This window comes from Scardinius erythrophthalmus (genome assembly GCF_964197995.2).
Source record: "Scardinius erythrophthalmus genome assembly, chromosome: 21".
Lineage (NCBI taxonomy): Eukaryota > Metazoa > Chordata > Actinopteri > Cypriniformes > Leuciscidae > Scardinius > Scardinius erythrophthalmus.
Genome location: NC_138241.1, coordinates 21958400 through 21978459, shown reverse-complemented (window position 1 = coordinate 21978459; position 20060 = coordinate 21958400). Strand labels below are relative to the sequence as shown.

The window sequence follows — 20060 nt, the reverse complement described above, 5'->3', positions numbered from 1 at the left end:
CCCTGCGATACGTGACTCAGGTCTGACAGACAAAACGGCAGCTCGCTATAAGGAATAATGTAGGCAGGAGGAGGTGTGAACTGAAAAAAAAATGAGACAGAAAGGAAACTGTTGTGCTAGCAGGGATAAATGTAAAGACAAACAATGCATATAAGGTACTAATGTTAGCTGACAGAAGGTGGGTGTTGTTGAAACAAGAGGTTGAAACTTGAAATTGCGTGGACCGTGGGATGTAATCACATGCCCACAGAGCAAAGGCATTGACCATGGTCACTGTGGGAAGATTCGCAGGAACTGTGGGGAAAAGCATGGAGGGTCGGGCCGTGCTACACGCAAACATTAGCAGCGCTATCCATCACCCTCCTCCACACACAGAAAACCAGCCTGCTGATTCCTTTAGCAGGAGGATCAGGAGCGAGGAACACAAAAGATCTTGGCACATTCCAAATTTTTTCTCCCTTTTTCCACTTCCCTCCTCCAGATTGCTTTTGATTAAAAGCTTGGGAGGTTGAGCGAGAGAGTAAGCGAGGGAGAGACACGCATCAACACATCTATATTTATCCAGGCAGCCGCCCAGCACCATTGGGGATATGTTAAAAAATTCCTCAGCTCACTGCATAACTTTACTCAGTGAAGACTGCCATTGATCCTGCGGATGCAAGGCCAAACAAGTGATCTTACACAGCTCAAACACACACACAGAGAGACGCAAACATATACACGCACGAGCTTACGCACACACACACAGCCTTCTGTTGTTAATGTCCTTGCCAGACAAACACGCTCTGTGGTTATAGTCGGAAAACGAAATGTTCAAATGTGCCACCTGCTACCAGAACTCCTGTCCTAGTTTCCGTTTCTTTTTCTTTCTTCTTTTACTTTGTCACTCAACTAACTTATTTAATAAATCTAAACTCAAAATCAAAATGCACATGATTTTGCTGCACTGGAACCATAAACTAAACAAATCAACACAATTTTTTTAACATTTTAATAGCACACAAAAATTTTAAAAAGTGAAAAGTAACATTCACACACAGTAAGCAGACACCATCTCCACATCTATGACAGGACGGGGGTGATAAAGCCCTCATCTCATGTAATTCAAACGCTCAATCATCTTTATTGAGACCTATCATCACTCTGTATAAGTCAGACATTAAAGGCACACTATGCAGTTTCCGTTTTTCTCATACAGCGACCCCTAGAGTCGCTGTGGAGTACTTGTTTTTAACGTTACTGTCGTAAATACCACTCACGCAGAGCCGTCTCTGCACTCTTCCGACCGCGCTTTCTTCGTCGACTCTGCCATTATTCATGTCTGAAATGTGTGCAAGTGTCTTCCATAGAGACTGCTTCATATGCTGTTGATGTAAGTGACGTCGTGCCCTAAAGCAAGACGTGATTCTCTCGAGATTTGACTGGGGCGTCACCTCTCAAACTTGCATTGCTGCCAATTTCTTCCTGGTTTCATGTCTCTTGGTTTTTGGATTTCTTGCCTGTTCTGTGGATTACTTTTTTGCCCGTGTTCCCTGCCTTGTGTTTGTTTGTATGGACTGCCTGTGTTTGACCTTGTCTGTACTTTGGATTACATCTCTGGATTACCCTGTTCAATAAATACTGCATTTGGATCCTCAACCTTCGTGTCTTAGAGCAGTTTGTGACACTACTCTACGCACATGGCTAATTATATCCAATTATATCCAATTAAAAAAAAAAAAAAAAAAACATACATGCATGACATAATGTAGGCATGGTGGGAGTGGTGTTGGTAAAGAGATGGCATGGTGTGTACAGGGCAGAGAGTGGCAAGAGGGGCAGCACTCTTACAATGAAAAAGCATTATGTTGTGATTGAACAGTGCTGGCTGAGCTCCAAACTAATCTAAAGTAAATCAGCAGCAGAATCCCCAGCTGTCAGGCACAGACCCGACCCTCCTCACACGGATTACAACAATCAAATACCAGCCACCTCTCCTCCAACACTGTACAGTGTGAGTGTTAGAGAGAGACACTTGCTCTCAGATCACTTATAGACAAGACAGGAGGAGGCAGCCATTTTAATCAAGACAAACTGCGTTCAGATTGTGTTCCTGTGTACAGACAATAAAAATGTAATACTGTAATGCACAGCTTTACAATTTTATAGAATGTGTTAATTCAGCAATTGCTTAGTAATTCAACAAACTGAGTTTTCCCAAGAAATTTTTACTTGCAAGAACTGTAAAAGCACAAGACAGTTGTGACAGTCGGTGCTGCAAGCAATACAGTGGAAGGTTCAATCCCTGGGAGGGGTGACCCTTTAAAATTGAAGTTAGATATTAAATGGGTCACAAGGAATAATTTTTTTCTGAATCTTTTAAAATGAAAGACTATAGGTTTGTCAAAAGTACCGGTACAAAGTCTATATTTAAAATTTTAAACGTAACATTACCAGTTTTGCTGCAGTACCGGTAGTACAGTGTACTGGGTCAATCCAGTACCCGCGGATAGGCACTGCTTTCAAACGCTCCCGTATGTATTTGTGTAAGGTCTCTGTGAAGAGCCAAGAGCCATCAAAGGCAAAATAGCCCTGTGCATTAAGTCTTAAAGTGTAAGTGAAATAGACCTGCCTCTTGTTCTGTAACCCGTAATGATTAATGTGATTGATTTTCTTTTTTCACAGACTTTTCATTAGATTTTTTTTAATGCCATGTTTATTTAACTGAACAAACTTAATTTATTTAATATATTTTCAAATGGTTCAATATAAAGAAAAAACAAACAAAATAATTACAAAAGCTTTTGCTATGGTACCGAAATTGGTACAGAGAACCATGAAATTTGAGTGGCATTGGTACCAGCGACTAATTGACATGACACTCACCAAACAGTGAATACACAAACAAGCTAAGCAAGAGACAATGGTAACATGAGGGTAAGATATACACAAAGACTAATGACTTAACAAGACACACCTGAAAACAATGAACCAATAAGAACGTTACAAATGAGACTAGGGAAGCACATGACACAATCACATGAGGACAAGGGAATCACATGACAAACAGGAACCCATCCCTGCATCCCAATGTACATACCATCCACCCTAAATAGTATTGAAAATTACTGTCACATACTATTTAGGATGCATAGTAAGCACATTGGGACACAGGCCATGACTGTGTCTAAACTTCAAAATAAAAGACATGAGCATGAAACAAAATGTCTCGGTTATGTATGTAACCTTCGTTCCCTGAAGGAGGGAAAGGAGACGTAGTCTGACGTACCATACTGATTGGGATCGCTTTGAGAGACCAATCTACTTAGAGTGTAATAAAACGAGCCAATGCACATTGGCATGCGATAATTGCATCAGCTGCTCTGCGCGAGAATAGAATGAGCAGAAGGTGCGTTGCATCTTTGTTTTTCAGCAGTGGTCCAGCAATAGTGGCGACGGGACTATGTCTCCGTTCCCTCCTTCAGGGAACGAGGGTTACATACGTAACCGAGTCTTAAGAAATACAGACTTAAGAAATGTGAAAAAAAACAAACAAACTGTAAAATGTCTACTTGTTTATGTGTCTGCTTACAATCGAAACAAAACATTGTGCTTTTTTTAAAATAAAGAAAATAAACAGGGTGTGCTTTCTGCCTCTCCGTCTTCGTGAACTTTTTTCTGGAGCACGTCTCTAAACTTAAAACTCAGAGAATACTAGTCACACAGGCAAGAGCAATATATCTTTATAATCATTTAAGTGTCTACTTTTAAATTACCTAATTCAAAACGAAAACAAATATTCTCTGTTTAAAATGTAGATGCCACAATTTATAAAACTGAAATAGTATGTTGTAAATAAAAAATGAAGTGCATTAAGTAAACATTCATAAAACTGAAATAGTCTGTATGCTTAATATTCAACAATATCATTGATCTGCCGGCCTTGACACCATTGTCTGAGAACTGAACTGATCGATGACATCACTGTTTTTGCATTATTTGCATTATCACAAACATTGTTGCATTATTTTCCTGTTATCACTGTAAAGCTGCTTTGAAACAATCTCTGTTTTGCAAAGGGCGCAATATAAATAAAGGTGACTTGACAATGCTCTATTAAGCTGCAAACAATTTTTTGATATTTGATAATTTGATAACTTATCTGCGAATCACGATCATAGCGCGTGCATCCAGTGTTCACCATATGCCTTAAGCCGGGGTTTTCAACCACACTACACGGCCGCAAATCCTTACAAATGAAATGCGCCTTGCGCCACCGACTCGGTTATCTTCTATGCACGAGCTGAGGTAGACGGAAGCTTTTTGGCGTTATTATCCATTGTATTTTCCGCCATGCTCGCTTCCGCTTACCTCTGAGACATTGCCAGTGTGAATGTACGACAGGCAACGTACTGTAGACAGCGAGTCAGCAATCTACTGAAACTGAGGAGGTCATTAAACAAACTTGGATTTCATGAAATGTTAACGTCATTTTAAATCTGTTTAAAACATGATTTAAAAAAAAAGTAAAGTATCGATACTAGAGGTTGGAGTACCAATACACGATCGTGAAAAGAAATATCGCGATAGTTGGCTGTATCGATATTTTTGCACAGCCCTAGCGGAGGAGCCAGCTGGACAGACTGGGAAGCGCTTTCCAGGCTTCCAGAAACTGAGCCAGGGGGACTCGGAAGGCCTGGGGGCGGCCCGAAGTTGGCCCGAAGTGTGCGGTGCAACACTAACCTGTCTCCACAGGTCAGCAGGGGGTGCGTGAGAAGATGTAGTCGGGTCCTCGAACCACACCTGGCTGCCGGCTGGCGATACAAGAGGGGGCTGAGGGTGGTAAGGCTTAGCAGAGTCCCACACCACCAGTCTGACCCTCTTGGGACCCAGAGATAGAGAAGCTGCTCTTACTGAGAATTTGGGTACCGCTTGCTGAGACGCCAGTGGCGGAACAGAATAGATTCAACAAAGGTTTCTCTGCCCGGCCCTCCTCCGGGGAAGAGCAGCTGACTCTGGGTCACTCGTTTCAGGGCTGCTGTGACGGGTGGCGCCATCTTCCGGCGAAGGCTCAACGTCACAGTAGAGCTGGCTGTGGCAGAGTTTTTTTTTGGGGGGGGGGGGTTCCGCAGGGGACAGACACCCTTGGCGATGAATAGACTGAGGGGCAGCCCCCAAGTGACTCAAGCAGCACATCGGGGAAAGCTCTTGATTACCTCAGCCTGCTTCTGAACTGTGGAGAACCGCTGGGCACAGTCTCCAACAGTGTCGCCGAAAAAGGCCACCTAGTCAGATGGGAGCATCGAAAAAGAGAACTTCGCCGATGTCTCGCACCTCTGCAAGGTTTAGCCAGGGGGCGCTCCTGGACCACCAGGGTGGACACCGTCTGGCTGAGGGCCAGCGCTGTGACTTTAATCATGGTTATTCACCATGCACAGCTCAACCCCGACTCAGAACTACCCTCATGCATTATAAGTTTTTTGGCCTTCCACTGTACTTGCAGGATGGCCATCACATGCAGGGAAGAGGTGGTCTGCAGTAGCACAGCCGCCCCATCATTGAGGGTAATGAGAGGAAAAACTTTTTCTGCAGATTTAGGCATGTTTGGCTTGCCATATTGGCGCCAATATGCTTCCATATAGCCAAAGTTTTTCACACACATCTGGGAAGGCATGGGGGCAGGGCAAGGCAGTTACGCGTCGCACTGTGCCCCCAGAGTAACCCGGGAAAGCATGGCCGTCAAGTCTGAATCCAATTCAGCATGGGCACACACACCATTATGGGGCAGCTCAGCATCACCTTCATTTCCAGAGCGTAACAGCCCTCTCTCTGATGCAGCGATCGACATCTAATCCTCACCCTGGAGCCCCGAATGAAATGCTAGGTCCCTCATGAGAAGGACCAGCAATCCCATCCGGAAGCTGCCAGGCATGCTACGTTCACTGTCTCACATGAACGTGGCCATCAAACTCAACGGCACATGGCACGCTGAAGCTCAAGCCATTATGAGAAAGACAAGACAAACAACGTGTCGACGTGGTCATGCTCTCATGAGACAACAGGAACCACCCACGAACACAGTCTCAGCATGTTTGCGATGCGATAGAGGTTCCTTAGATTGGTTAGATTGGTTACTGGGTGGGGAATCCCTCACTGTAATCCTCAGGTCACCCTGTCTATTCGGCGAAATAGCCCTTTTCTGGTGCACCAGAAGAGGAACTAGATCGGGGTATAGATGACGGGACTCGTTTGATGACACCTCGTTTGAGGCAATTGAGTCTAGACTGTGCATCAAGAGCGCCGAACAACACATGCTGGGTTGCTGTGACAACCCGCGCTGTCAGCTGGCAGCTCAACGGCTTAAGAAAGGTGAGACGAATAACGTGCCGACGTGGTCATGCTCTCATGAGAACATGAACCACCCACGAACACAGTCTCAGCATGCTTTAAGCCCAGGCATGTGAAATAGTGATCGTGGCCATCAAATGAGGATAGGAAACGACCATATCCAGAAACACATGTGTATGCTCTTTCAGGAAACTGCTCTCTCTTGTGCCGAGTGTACAGGGTCATGGTTGCGGCTACACAAAAAGGATGATAGTGCAAGCCTGATGTGAGCACTCAAATTCTCATTGAAGGCGCAACGTTCAAGCTGTGAAAACAGCTGTTTTGCTCTCTGTGAGATCGCGGCCAGCGCTGTCCTTCGCTGTTTAATCCAACACCAGCTTTGGAGACGTTCTCCCAAAGAAGCAGACTTGTTTTCTTCTTTTTGAAGTTAAAACACTCTCAGATAAGATTGCAGAGCAGGAACAGTACAACCGCTCGGCTCCGAAGCGAAAAGCAAAGATGTGACGCACATGCTGCTCATTATATGCTCGCACTGCGAGGCAGAGCAGCTGATGCAGTTATCGCATGCCAATGTGCATTGACTCGTTTTATTACGTCGAATGTGAACGAACTGAAAGAGAACATCAACATCCTGATTTTTATGGTTGTTGTGGAATCTGTTAAACTCTAAGAAAAATCCTTAAAAATAGGGTACCATACTGTGTTTTGTTTGTTAATTGATTTTTCACAGGTGTTTTACACACATTTTGATACACATTGCATTGTTTTGTGTTTTAAGGTTAAAGGAATTTACGGATAATAGCTGGCAGAAAATGAACAGTACTGTATCCATTTTTTCTACAGATATTTTCCACTGATATTTGGCATAAGACAGACAGACCATTAGAGATTTTAATTCAAACAAAAACTAGAATGACATTGTGCGTGCCTAAGTGTGACAATTGGTTCGATTTAACCAATAATAGCATAATTCTTATATAGCAAAAATCTGGTTCCAGCTTCAACTTCGTAAAACAAAAATAGTGGCTATATGCTCTATATTATTACAAACAACAATCCCAGGGGTCTGTGAGAGAAAGATAGAGACCGAGGCCATGAGAGGGTCAGTCTCACCCTTGCAGCTAATTGGGCTAATTATCAAGCTAATTAACATCTGCTAATGATCAGAAAAGGCCCTTGTACCTGTGAGGCTCTATGTCCAGAATAGGATTGTTTGAGATGAGCAAAATCTGCGCAGAACCGATCACTGGTGATCAGCGCGAGATGCATGCCGGTTAGAAATGTGTCCTAGTGTGGTCCTGGTCCTTGGATTCTGCAGTTGCTCTCCACCGACTGCGCTGATCAAACGCATGATGGGAAACAACTTGCTGACAACACAGCTTAATGCTCATTGGTTTAAACAACCGTGATGTCTTGTTCTCTTAAAACGTTTGATTTTAAAACTCTGATATCATGTTTTTATGTGTATAAATTATGAGCAAATATTCCCAAACTTTCTGACAGTGTGATGTCTATATGGGTTTATATATAAACATATGTCTGTATAAAAGTAAAAAATATTGATAAACACGTATTTGGAATGGAATTAAATAAAAGGTACTTTGGGTGTCTTGTTCATTATATTTATTTTCATATAAAAGCAATAGAACTTAAATTGCATCAAGTTTATTAGCAACACTGTGCATGATCGTGAATCCTGAGATATCCGCCTTTGATCTCGCAGGTGTAGGATCCGCTGAGTGAAGAAAGATCTGTACGTCTTGCCTGCACTTTTTTCACTCCTCCCCTCACTGCAGCCGCCAACTCTCGACTACATTTCAGGCGAGGCAAGGCGCATCTCAAACAAGCCTAATCTCTCTTTCTCTCAGCTGATTTCAACTTCAGATAAAACAATAACTACAGCTTCACCCAAATCTCAAGACAACCATCACATGAACAAATCTCATCAGACCCAAAAGAAATTAAAACTCTACAGATATCCTGTTCAAATCAATTTAAGATTAATAAAGAGAAAGAAAAGTACAATTAGGCTACAGGATAGGTGTAAGGATTAGGATTACAGGATAGGTGCAAAATTCAGTTTAAATAGGAAAACCTGCTACAGCATCCTCTCTCTCACCACCTCGCTTTTCATTCTCCAAGGATCAGTGTGAAAACAGCAGAGAAACACGTCTTTTTCCAAGGTGTTAAAGCTCTGTGTTGCTGTTTGAGTGGGACAGTGGATTTGAAATAAATCTGTCAAATTCTGTCTATTTGTAACCATGAAGCAGCCATAGGGAGCACCGAGACTGTAAGTATACATATATATTAAATATTACATTACTAAAATATATGATATATTATTTATTTATTTTAGATAAAAGCGCAATAAATGAACAATATCAACACATTACATGTCAGAGACATTCTTCAGTGGACTGCCCATCTGCATGTATGTGTGCAAAAGATTTTTGTTTGTGTAAAACCGAACTCTGTCCATGCTTTTGAGATGCAAGAAAAATGTGTCTAAGTCTCAGTTCTTGTGGAAGTTTACATATGCATGAACAGTACTTGAGTGTGCATGCAAAAGATGTTTGTTGTGAATAGATCCAGAACCTCTCGTTAGAAGGAGATTTACAAATGTGTATATGTTGAAATTGACTAATCGATTGATCATCAAAATATCATGAATATCTCCAGTGGCTCTTCTCCATGCAGCACCACAATGTGCCCCTCACATCTCACTGGAACAAACTCCTGAACTCCAGTTTCACAAAGGCTCTGCTGATACATTCCTCTCAATCGAAAATCCGATGCAACACTTGTTTGTATGGTTTCTCTGTCTAAATCACTGAGCACACTCAACAGCTGTGGTTCACATCTGGTGGGTTGCAACAAAAAGGTGTTTTACAAGTCTGTTCTGTTGGAGTCAAGGTAAAACCTGAGCTAGAAGTAAGTAATAAAATGCAAGCAACTATATAATATAATGCATAGCTGGGATAGGATAGCAAAATAAATACACTTTTAAAAGGTAGGAGAAACTGTACACTACCGTACAAAAGTTTGGGGCCAGTATGGTTTTTTTAAATAATTTTTTTAGATAAATATTTTTATTCAGCAAGGATGCATTAAAATGATCAAAGGTAACATTAAAGACTTTTACATCATTGACTTTTTTAAATATATGCTATTATTACTGTTCCCTTTCAAGGCAACTCGCGTTGCGTGGAGATGACGCTGTGGGAACGCTCTGCGTGATTGCGTCGTGAAGCACTTGAGAAATTAGTCCAATGGCGTATAGGCGGGTGATGTCATGGCAGGAAGCTATTAAGCGCACCCAGACCAAACAATGTCAGCTTCTGTGTCTTCAGCAAGCGCTCTGTGTGAAACTGTCTCTGTCTATTTATTGTTGTTTGTCCACAAGCATATTATATATCTAGACAGGAATATAATGGCGAGCAAACAGCATTTTGGATCGTGTGTTCCTCCTTGCCCTCGCTTCATTACGAGTGGGTATACACGCGATGTATGTGTTGTTTGTTTGGGAATAGAGCATAAACTCTAGTAAAAGGGGGAGTATGTACAACATATGCACTATTTAGAGTTTTAGCTCTGTTCCTGTTGGCTTTCTTCTCGAGGGAAGAAAGTCAATAAAGATTATTTGGCCCGGATCGCGCGTTTGCCGAGGCAGCACGTATTATGGGTTAGCAATAAAGATTCTGTGACTCGATCTTGGATCTCGCATGTGCCGAGGCAGCGTGTAGATTCTGGGGCTGCATAAGAGTCCGTAGATTACGGGTCTGCAATAAAGATTCTGTGACTCAATCTCAGATCTTGCATGTGCTGAGGCAGTGCATAGATTACGGGGCTGCAAAATAGTGCATTAGAGTCTATGTATGAAAATAATATATTCAACCTTTCATCCAGACCAAGTTCTCTATCTGAGTTCTCTATCTGATTGATTTCTGGCTGCATTTAATTGTGATGAAATTAAATGTTAAATACTCATCTGAGTTGATGTCTGTATTAATACACTATATTCAGCCTTTCACCTAGACTGTTTCTACTTGTCTGGTTGATATTTGACTGCATTTAATTTTTGAGAAAATTAAATATGTACAGTACTTATCTGATCTCTGAGGAGTTAGATGTCTGTATCAATATAGTATTCAGCCTTTCATCCAGACCGTGTTTACTTGTCTGGTTGATATTTGGCTGCATTTCATTTTTAAGAAAATTAAATATGTACTCATCTGATCTTTGAGGATTTAGATGTCGGTATTAATATACTATTCAGCCTTTCATCCAGATCGTGCTTACTTGTCTGGTTGATCTTTGGCTGCATTCAATTCTGAGGAAATAAATGGTGAAATTCCTGGGAGGAAATGAATAACACCTCATTATACGGTGCCCATCTCCCTTCGGTGCCCTCAGGGGCCATTCTGCCAACCCCATCATCTTCTATGCTTTGGGGCGCAACGGTCGCCAGCGAGTTCTAGTCTCAGGCAAGCCCTTATCTCAGTGTCCGCCCGGAAACGTAGCGGCGCAGGGATTCTCTCCCCCTCCAAGGAGGGTCTCAGAGCAATCAGTTTGGCTGTTCCCTGCCGGTGCGCCGCTTCAGGGCACCGAATTGGTCGCTCAAGTAACACCTAGACCAGTCTTGAGAGACTGGTTCTCTTAGTAGGTTTTTTGGCAGCGTGGGAACTTCTGCCAAACATATCTCAACAATAGCAGAGCGTCTGCGACCCTTGCAGTGGTGGCTTAGGACCAAAGGGTTTTCCCCAAGGGGCAACCCCTTTCGCATAATCAGGGTCACGCGGCGATGCTTACGTGTCCTAGTTATGTGGAATAAGCCTTGGTTCTTGTCCCAGGGTCCTGTGCTGGGAGCTCATTGTCGTCGCTTACAGGCTGGGGAGCGTTCATGGATGGTCGCTCGTTTCCCATGGATGGGTCACCATCTGTAGAGGCAGGGGCTGAGGCCCAGGGAAGGAAGACTGGTGGAACTCATATGGAGTTGCAAACGTGGCTGTACGGTGTCTGTACGTGGTTTCCCTGATTGTTCTACTTCCGTGGTGGGTTGGAGCAGGAGGAGTATGGCGGCTTTCTAGCCTTGTATTAGGGGTATCCCTTCAAGAGGTGTGTGATGCGGCAGGCTGTTCCTTTCCGCAGAAACTCGTCGAGTTTACAACCTAGTTTTGGGCTTCACTCCTGGGCCCCAGGTGATTCTGTCTTTGTTGTGCTTGCCTGATTTCATACAAGACAGACACTGGTCACTATGGTGGTGCTGGTATAGACGTTCCCACAGCGTCATCTCGACGCAACGCGAGTTCCCTTGAAAGGGAACGTCATGTTGCGTCACTCTGCCATACTTCCGGCATGCCTATGATCGACTTGCTTCGACCAACAGAAGTTGACAATGTTTGGTCTGGGTGCGCTTTTATAGCTTCCTACCATGAAGTCACCCACCTATACGCCATTGGACTGATTTCACAAGTGCTTCATGACGCAATCACGCAGAGCGGTCCCACAGCGTCATCTCGATGCAACGTCTCGTTCCCTCTTCAGGGAACCGAGGTTACAGTCATAACCGAGGCATTAATATACTTTCCTGAAAAAAATTATCTCAGTTTCCACAAAAATATTAAACAGCACAACTGTTTTCAACAATTATAATAATAGGAAATGTTTCTTGAGCACCAAATCAGCATAGGATGATTTCTGAAGAATCATGTTACACTGAAGAAAAATTCAACTTTGCATCAGGAATAAATCTATTTTAATAAGTGTAATAATATTTCACAATATTACGGCTATATTTGTGATCAAATAAATGCAGCCTTAGTGCGTATAAAACACTTAAAAAAAAAAAAATCCTTAATGTCTTTTGTTATTAAAATTAAAGGTCGTCAATAAAGATCAAATTAAATGTAAAAATCAATGATTTTAACAGCATTGTTTTTCTTATGTATGATAAACAATTTTGGTACTGTGTTGGGAACCAACTGAGAAGATTTACCTTAACCAGGTCTGAATTTCCTTTACATCATGTAAATGCTAAACAACTGCTGAGCATCTTAATTTTCCACCGAGCCATCATCTCACTCCGGCTGGCTGTGTTTGACGAGCAACTGAAGGCCTGCCATTCATCACCAGACTCCGCCTCTTCCTCCTTGTTAATATCATTTAATTTCCATCTCTCAGCGAGATGCGGACAGGCATGGTCATCCGTCGGTGTCAGGTCCACGCAAACGGGATGAATAAATGGGAGTGCTTGAGTTCTGTGAGTGGAGGAAAAGGGAGAACGCAATTCACGCTTCCACCTCCGACAGCTTGATGAATTGGGGCGGCAACAGGCAGAGCTAGACCCATAATTCAGCATGTTATAAATCCCGGATAAGGATGAAAGACTGCCACAAAAGACATTACTGTCCATTCCATCTAATGAGCCAGTACATCAGCGCCTGGAGACGCTCACCCACCAGCCCTCTCGCAAAACACTTCTTCACCCGTCCCTCGTACAAAGACTATTCTGATTGTTAAATATGGGATCAATAGTGTAAATAATCTATTTCATCTCCCTGCTGATGTTACAAAACCAACTTTCACTCTTTCGTCACCGAGACATACATCTCGTGCTTGACAAGCCATCTGCGGATCGATGCAGTGATAAGTTTAGCTCTACTTCCTCTTCAAACATCGGACCTTCTCTGAATTAAGCAGATTGATGAGGTCTATGAATACAACGCCTCCCATGGTACCGACAGCCATTTGTGCGTATGTGCATTTCATTGTCACATTACTCGTCCCTGTAGACCTCAAACTCAAATCCCCACTGGCTGGATCTGTCTCGTATTTTCACTACAAAAAAGTCCTGCTGGAGGCCTGACAAAAGGCAGTTTAAAAAGACAGTCGTTCTCACCAGGGTTATTGTAGTTAACTAGTAAAGATTAACTGAAGTAAAAAAATATACATTTTAACTTGCCAAGACAACATTTCTCATTTTATTTAGTTTAGCTTTATGTACTAAAATAACAAAAATTATTGAAACACACACACACACACACACATACATACATAATGGAATGACAGTTTTAAAAAGTGATTTTCCACTATTATTTACCAAAGGATCTGCATTTTCATGTGTTTAAATAAAAGATTTTTGGTATAAGAGACAGTCAAAAAAAAATTGTGCATCAAAACCTCACCTTTCCAGGTAAAAAATTAACTTGATTTTCAAAAGTCAACGAATTTGCAACAACTGAATGTAACATTTTTGACAGTCTTCTGAGTAACATGTAATTTATTTAAGCCACAAAATAAACTTCAATCTGTAAAAAAAGTATAATGAACAACTCAAAAAGCATTTGAAAAATCAAACATAGTTCACCCCTTACACACGTTATGTCCGTCAAAAACTTGGCCTATCTGTCGGTTGGAATATTAGAACTAAAAACATTGACATACTCTAACACACTCATAGGCATCAATCACTTCACTGAATAGCCGGCTAAGAAATAAATAATTATGACCTTACAAATCCATCTGTTTTCAAATTCACATCATTTGAATATCACAACATCGATGTCTGTCGAAAAATAAATAACGCGCACAATACCCGGTAGTATTTACGAGAAGCAGAGGTCCAGTGAGTGCATGCATTTTCTGGAAAACCCACAATGCCGGATGTTTTGACTAAATCGCTTTCCAAGAAGAGGGTGAACATGGCGGCCTGAGCGGCTTCAACATGCTGTCTGTCAGAGACGATAGGAGAGGAGGAGTATGGCGTGATTAAGCCTGTGATTAATTCAAAGTGATTAAGTAACACTTAACGCACGTGAGTATAAATTTGCTCTTTACTCACAGAAATTGACTCGGAATGTTAAAGAAACTGAGTGAAATACTTCAAACTGCATGTCAAAGAGAATAAATGCCAATCCAATTGAAAAACTTCACCGGGTTCGTTCATCAAATTTTTTAAAAATAAATAACTTATATCATCTTATATAAAACAAAAGTTGAAAATTGCTTAACTTATTTTGATGAGTAAAAGTAACGTAAAAACAGTTTTTTTACACTGTACAAAAATTTACAAAACTACACAACAAAATGACTAAAACTTTAAAATGAAAATGAAAACTAAATATAAAAAAAAAATATATATATTAATAAATACTATAATAGTATCCCAGTGATACACTAAAACAGCAGTGGTTCTCACCGAAAGACTTTGGTCAAATGTCCCTGTCAATGAAGCATCCACAAACCAGAAGCAAAGGAAGAGCAGAAAGATCAATACTAATCATTTCATGGTGTCGCTTTGAGGTGGTGGGCAGTGGAATGACACATTGCTGGTGTTTTCCAGTAGCACTGAAGTTCTAGTGTTAAAAAAAAACAGCACCAAAGCCCAGCTTGGCTGACCATAGTCTAAAATGGATCCTTGGAAAAGAAAGAAAGCATGAGAGAACAAGAGAGGCGAGTGTACCGCCTAGGGAAAAGAATCTTGACTTCAAAAACAGCAGCACTCAGAAAGAAACGCTTGGCTAAAGAAGAAAATACAGATATTACCAAGAGGCCTGATAATCATTGGGATAATGAGCTCTAGATTGAATTTACAGGGATCTTTTTGCAGCACTGAAGTGTATGGCACTGTTCTGATTAACAAATGCAGCTCTATGGGAGAAGGCACAGTGCATGGACATTTTAGTATAGCAGGCCAAGCAGGACATGCATTCTTTTAACACATTCTCAGGCCCTGAGATCACAAATAAAGGGTGCTAGTTTGCTTGAGAAATGTAACAAACTGCATAAAATGCGTATTGTGGGTGATTTATAAACAATAATTGTATACATAGGTTACACATGTCCATATTTAAAGGAAGCTTCTGCATGTGTAATTGTGAGCCAATTTTAGCCATGAAGCTTTCACAACATACCTGGGGAATTCAAGTATGACATTTACTCCATACCTATAAAATATATAGGCCTATATGACAAAAAATATATAATTAAATAAATAATATACACTAGCGTTTTTGATCCGTAAGATTTTTTATGTTCTTGAAAGACGTCACCAAGCCCATCAAAAAAACTGTAACATTGTGAAATATTATTACAATTTAAACTAGCTGTTTTCTATTTTCATACGTTTTAAAATGCAATTTATTTCTGTGATGGCAAAGCTGAATTTTCAGCATCATTACTCCAGTCTTGAGTGTCACACGATCCTTCAGAAATCATTCTAATATGCTGATTTGGTGCTCCGATTTGGTGCTTGTGAATATTTTGTAACATTATAAATGTCTTTACTTTTGATCAATTTAAAACTTTAAACACAATCCTCATGAGAGTAAGAAAGCAGATTAGCTCCAACATTTTTTGTACAGAATCAAGTTGCACGTGCTTCCATACACATGAAACTTGTGCAGGTAGCATGACAATAAGCCATAACGAAGTTTTTACTAATTAACATAGTAAAACTCAAAAGAACATAGAGGCATTGAGGAGCTTGTGTGTGAATGAGGGGAGCGAGGGAAAGAAAAGATAAGAGTTCAAACTGCACAGTGACAAAGAGAATAGAAAATGCTAACCACTTTGTCCTCCTTCTTCTCCAGCATCACAGGGCATCACAGTGAGAGAGAAACAGGATGGTCAGTCGATGGTGGGAAAGAACAAGAGAGAAAAGTATGAAATGACAATCAGATATGAAAACAAACCATTTAGATCCATCTACATTGGCATCAGCAGCATCACAGCCGTCAAAATACCACTTGTATTGTCCAGTTACAAAACAAAAATGTCTTGGAAAGTTTTACATTAAATATTTTGGATTTATTATTCACTTTTTCCTGACTAATTTTTAAGGAGAGATCATGCAAGTGTGCACTTTATGATGGTGTAAATTTGCAGGTATGTTGCCACCCACAGGGCAAACCTTGGAGGTGCAGCCTTTTGCACTGATATTTACTCTAAATTTCCCCATGAATAATTCCCAGTGAGAATAAAGGTAGTTCATGGGTCACTGAAAACGAGAACACAACATTCTGCTAAGTACTGTAGGTCCTACTGCTTCAGAGCCACCATACTTACATACACACAGACACTAACATGCTACTATTGTATTATAGCTTAATACACCTGTACACTGAAAAACAAATGCACAATCAAGGCAGGTGTGCACACTGTATGATTTTTTCATTCCTTTACAGAATTTGTAGATTGCTCATTGTTCATAGTGAACAAAACCACTTTCTTGCCATTTACCATAATGCTGTTTGAAGACGGTACAATTTTCACTGATAACCAGTTGTGTAAATTATTTGAGTAAATGTAATTAGTTACTGTACTTAAGTATCTTTTTGGCAACTTTGTAGTTTTACAGAGTATCAAATATATTTGCAACTTTTACTCTACTTGAATACATTTTTGAAAAAATAATATGTACTCTTTCCTCCAATACATTTGTGAAGAGTAATGCAATTACTCATTACATTTTGCATGGCACCTAACTTTTTCTCCAGCAGTTTATTTCTGCTACAAAAGAAGTGAAATCGCCATCTATAAGGCATTGAAGGTACTATTTCTTGTGAGTTTTGCCCTTACTCATCCAAACTTGTCAACATAGCTACTTACATAAATGTGAGTGCATTAGCAGGTAGTTGCTGAATCGCAGGTGTTTCATATATGAGATGAGGACATGCCTGCAGCCAAACAAAAAGCACATCCAGTGCGAGGAGTCTTTGACTCTTTAATTTTACTTACCATGATTTTATTTATCCGTTATATTGAAGAGACCTTTTGAAGGTTTACTAATGCCTTGTTTGAGCACTTGAGCTTAACATAGTCTTGATTGTCTGTAGACGTTTAAGAGGCTGCTGTGTCGACCTTGATTTATTGCAATATTGAGGTGTTGAGGTGAAAATAAACGTTATTGCTCTTCTCTCAATTCAACTGTTTCTTATTTTTCACTGACATGTCTCTTTAAGCCTACATTCAGTACAAGTAAAATACTTAAGTACTGTTAAAATCAGATAATATAAGACTTTTACTCAAGTCGTATTGGATTTGGTGACTTGTAAATTGTACTGGTGTCATTTTTGTTGTACATCTGTAGTCTACTGTTGTTCAGTATGGTATAAGGTACTCTTTACACCTCTGCTGATAACCTATATCTAACAATAACTGTTGTTAATTACTCTGTCGATCCCACTATACGTAAGTGGGGATACAAAAACGTAAAATCAAATGGAGGTAAAAATCTGTAGTTTTGACGAAAGCTCCAGAGCTGTCAAAAGTCCGCCGGATGACGCAATTTTCTGACAAGTAAGCATGAATTTCTCGGTCCAAGTAGCATGGAGAACGATCATTCTCTGATAATAAGCATTCTTAGTATTAAGTATTGGTCATTTACATATACTACCAATATTGTAACAAAACAAAGCGGGTTGAAAATCAGCGAAGTTACACTTTCGTACACATTTTCGTAAAAGGTGCATTGAACTTTTTCAAGTCTGTTCACTCGGACCAACTCATGCTATACTCATAGCAACAGAATTATTAAGTGTACTTCATCGCTTTTAGCTACTCTTTCCAATCCACCAGATTGAGTAGGTGTAGCTCTCCATGTTTAACCTACAGGCATCTAGCGACTCCATTATCAAGCCTGCCACTCTTATTAATAGCACGCGCCAAAGGAATCCGAGAAACAACATGCGCTCATTTCAGCAAAACTAACCTAAGGGCAGCACCCATCCGATACCAATGGAGACTTCACTTTCATTGCAGAACATATGTGATTTCTGCCTCCTTCTTGGACACAGACAAGAGCAGCTGAACACCAAAACCAACACTGGCCCTATTTGAGCTTTCTCACATCCATTCTCAAATCTAAATGACAGGGTTAAGAAGTTAATTTCATCAAGTGCCAAATGTAAGCAAAATTAGCCTTCGCAAGTATACTTGCAGTAGAATTGCAATGTAATGATACAGGAGTTACATCTCAATACAAGGTGACAGTCAGACCCTGACTGACACCAGATGATCTCAGTGGAAAATGTACTTAAAATTAGAGATGACATTAAAATTTGGCTGATTCCAATAAGCAGATATTATTTAAGATGATAACCAAATTCTATACTATATTGTCTAAATTAAAAATAAAACACTAACTATAATTAAATATTATTGTTCCAACTGAATTTAGGTATCACAACATTATAAAGAGTTAACAGTGTTGAAATTATTAGCGATTTTTAAAATAACTCACAGTGAGTGTTTGGATGATGGCAAAGGTAATTTAAATGTAAAAGTAGGGGAAATAAGCATATTCAACTAAATATCCATTTTCAAATTGGTCATGACAAAAATACAGATTATTCATTTTTCATAGGCACAATAACAAATACTTCTCATTAAATTATACAACAACAACAAAAAAGTATACAAAAAATGGGTATGGCAAAAAGTTACTTTTGGACAATGGTTCCAGTAGAAATGGCCTGGCTTCATTGTGTAACCATAGAAATGTACATATTTACTACAAATGCACAAGTGGATACATCCATAACTAAGTCAGTGTGTTATTAATAATTACATTTACCCCAATCTTCACCTCACTGACCTCACTCCCTACTCTCCTTCTGTTGACTCCCAACACTATTCATTATAAGTGAACACTAATTAGCACTCTGGATGCAGTGGAAGGAATATAAAGCGAAGGTAAATATCACACTCCAGGAGGTGGCCCACCATTTCAGGTGCTTCCCTTTGCGTGATAAGGCTGCCCCTGTGGAGACTCAGTGCCGACTTGGGCATCCCAGCATGGGTGTGCGGCGACCCCCTGGTGACCAGCAGCGTCATCTCCTATGACTAATGCCCAATTAACCTTTCTCTCATCCACCCAGTGCTCTTCACTCCCTGTCTCTTCCTAACGTTTGCAGATGCAGGTCGAAAGAAGCACGGAAAACGGTCTGGCCACTCACACGATGTAGGAGTTACTTACGTTATTGGAACGCAGAGAGACCCTTCCCCCGCACCGGGCACAGAACTTAGTCTGGCAGTATGAGCACAGGTTTCCGCAGCCATCAGCAAACTTGGTCTTGTGGCAGATGCCACAGGTGGGGGCGTCATCCTTGTGTTGGCCCTGCTGCCTCTGTTGGGGGGGCTCCGGCCCAATCCGCCTCACCTGCTCCTTGTAGTTGGCAACTTGCTGGTGCAAACTGGGAGGGGAGGGGAGATGAAGAAAAAGAAAGAGGACATGATCGACTGTGAGTATAATTTAGTTTCAAAATCAATATTAGCCAATTTAAACATTTTTACCTAATAGCTTCCTAATTTTACCAGCAAATTTAACATTTTTACCCAATAACACTCAAATTTGAACATTTTAACCCAAAAAACTAACATGTTTACCCCCATCTCCCTGAATTTTACCAGCAAATTAAATTATTAAATAATTATTTAATAAGCCCCACTTTTAACATTTTACCAGATTTAACATTTTTTCCTCATAACCCTGATTTTTTTTTTTTACATTTTTATCTTATAAACCCCAATTTTTAACATTTCACCAGAACACTGTCTAATTATTTTTATTTTTTTGCAAATTTTACTTAAACATTGTAACATTTGTAACATTTCACCAGCAAATAAAAGAAATTAAAATTTAATTAAAAATTAAATTATTAAATATTTAAATAAATAAATAAAAAGAAAACAATAACCCACAATTTTATTTTATTTTATTTTTGCTTTTCCTA

At 40.4% G+C, this 20060-nt stretch overlaps 1 protein-coding gene across 1 annotated transcript in view; it reads right to left on the bottom strand.

The window, feature by feature from the left end:
* Window positions 1-20060, bottom strand: part of rims1a (regulating synaptic membrane exocytosis 1a) — a gene marked incomplete at its 5' end in the record, with an annotated part of 74652 nt that overhangs the window by 34147 nt on the left and 20445 nt on the right. The window contains 1 exon segment of the mRNA XM_081351651.1: window positions 19289-19520. Within this exon segment, the coding sequence (XP_081207777.1) occupies window positions 19289-19520 (232 nt within the window).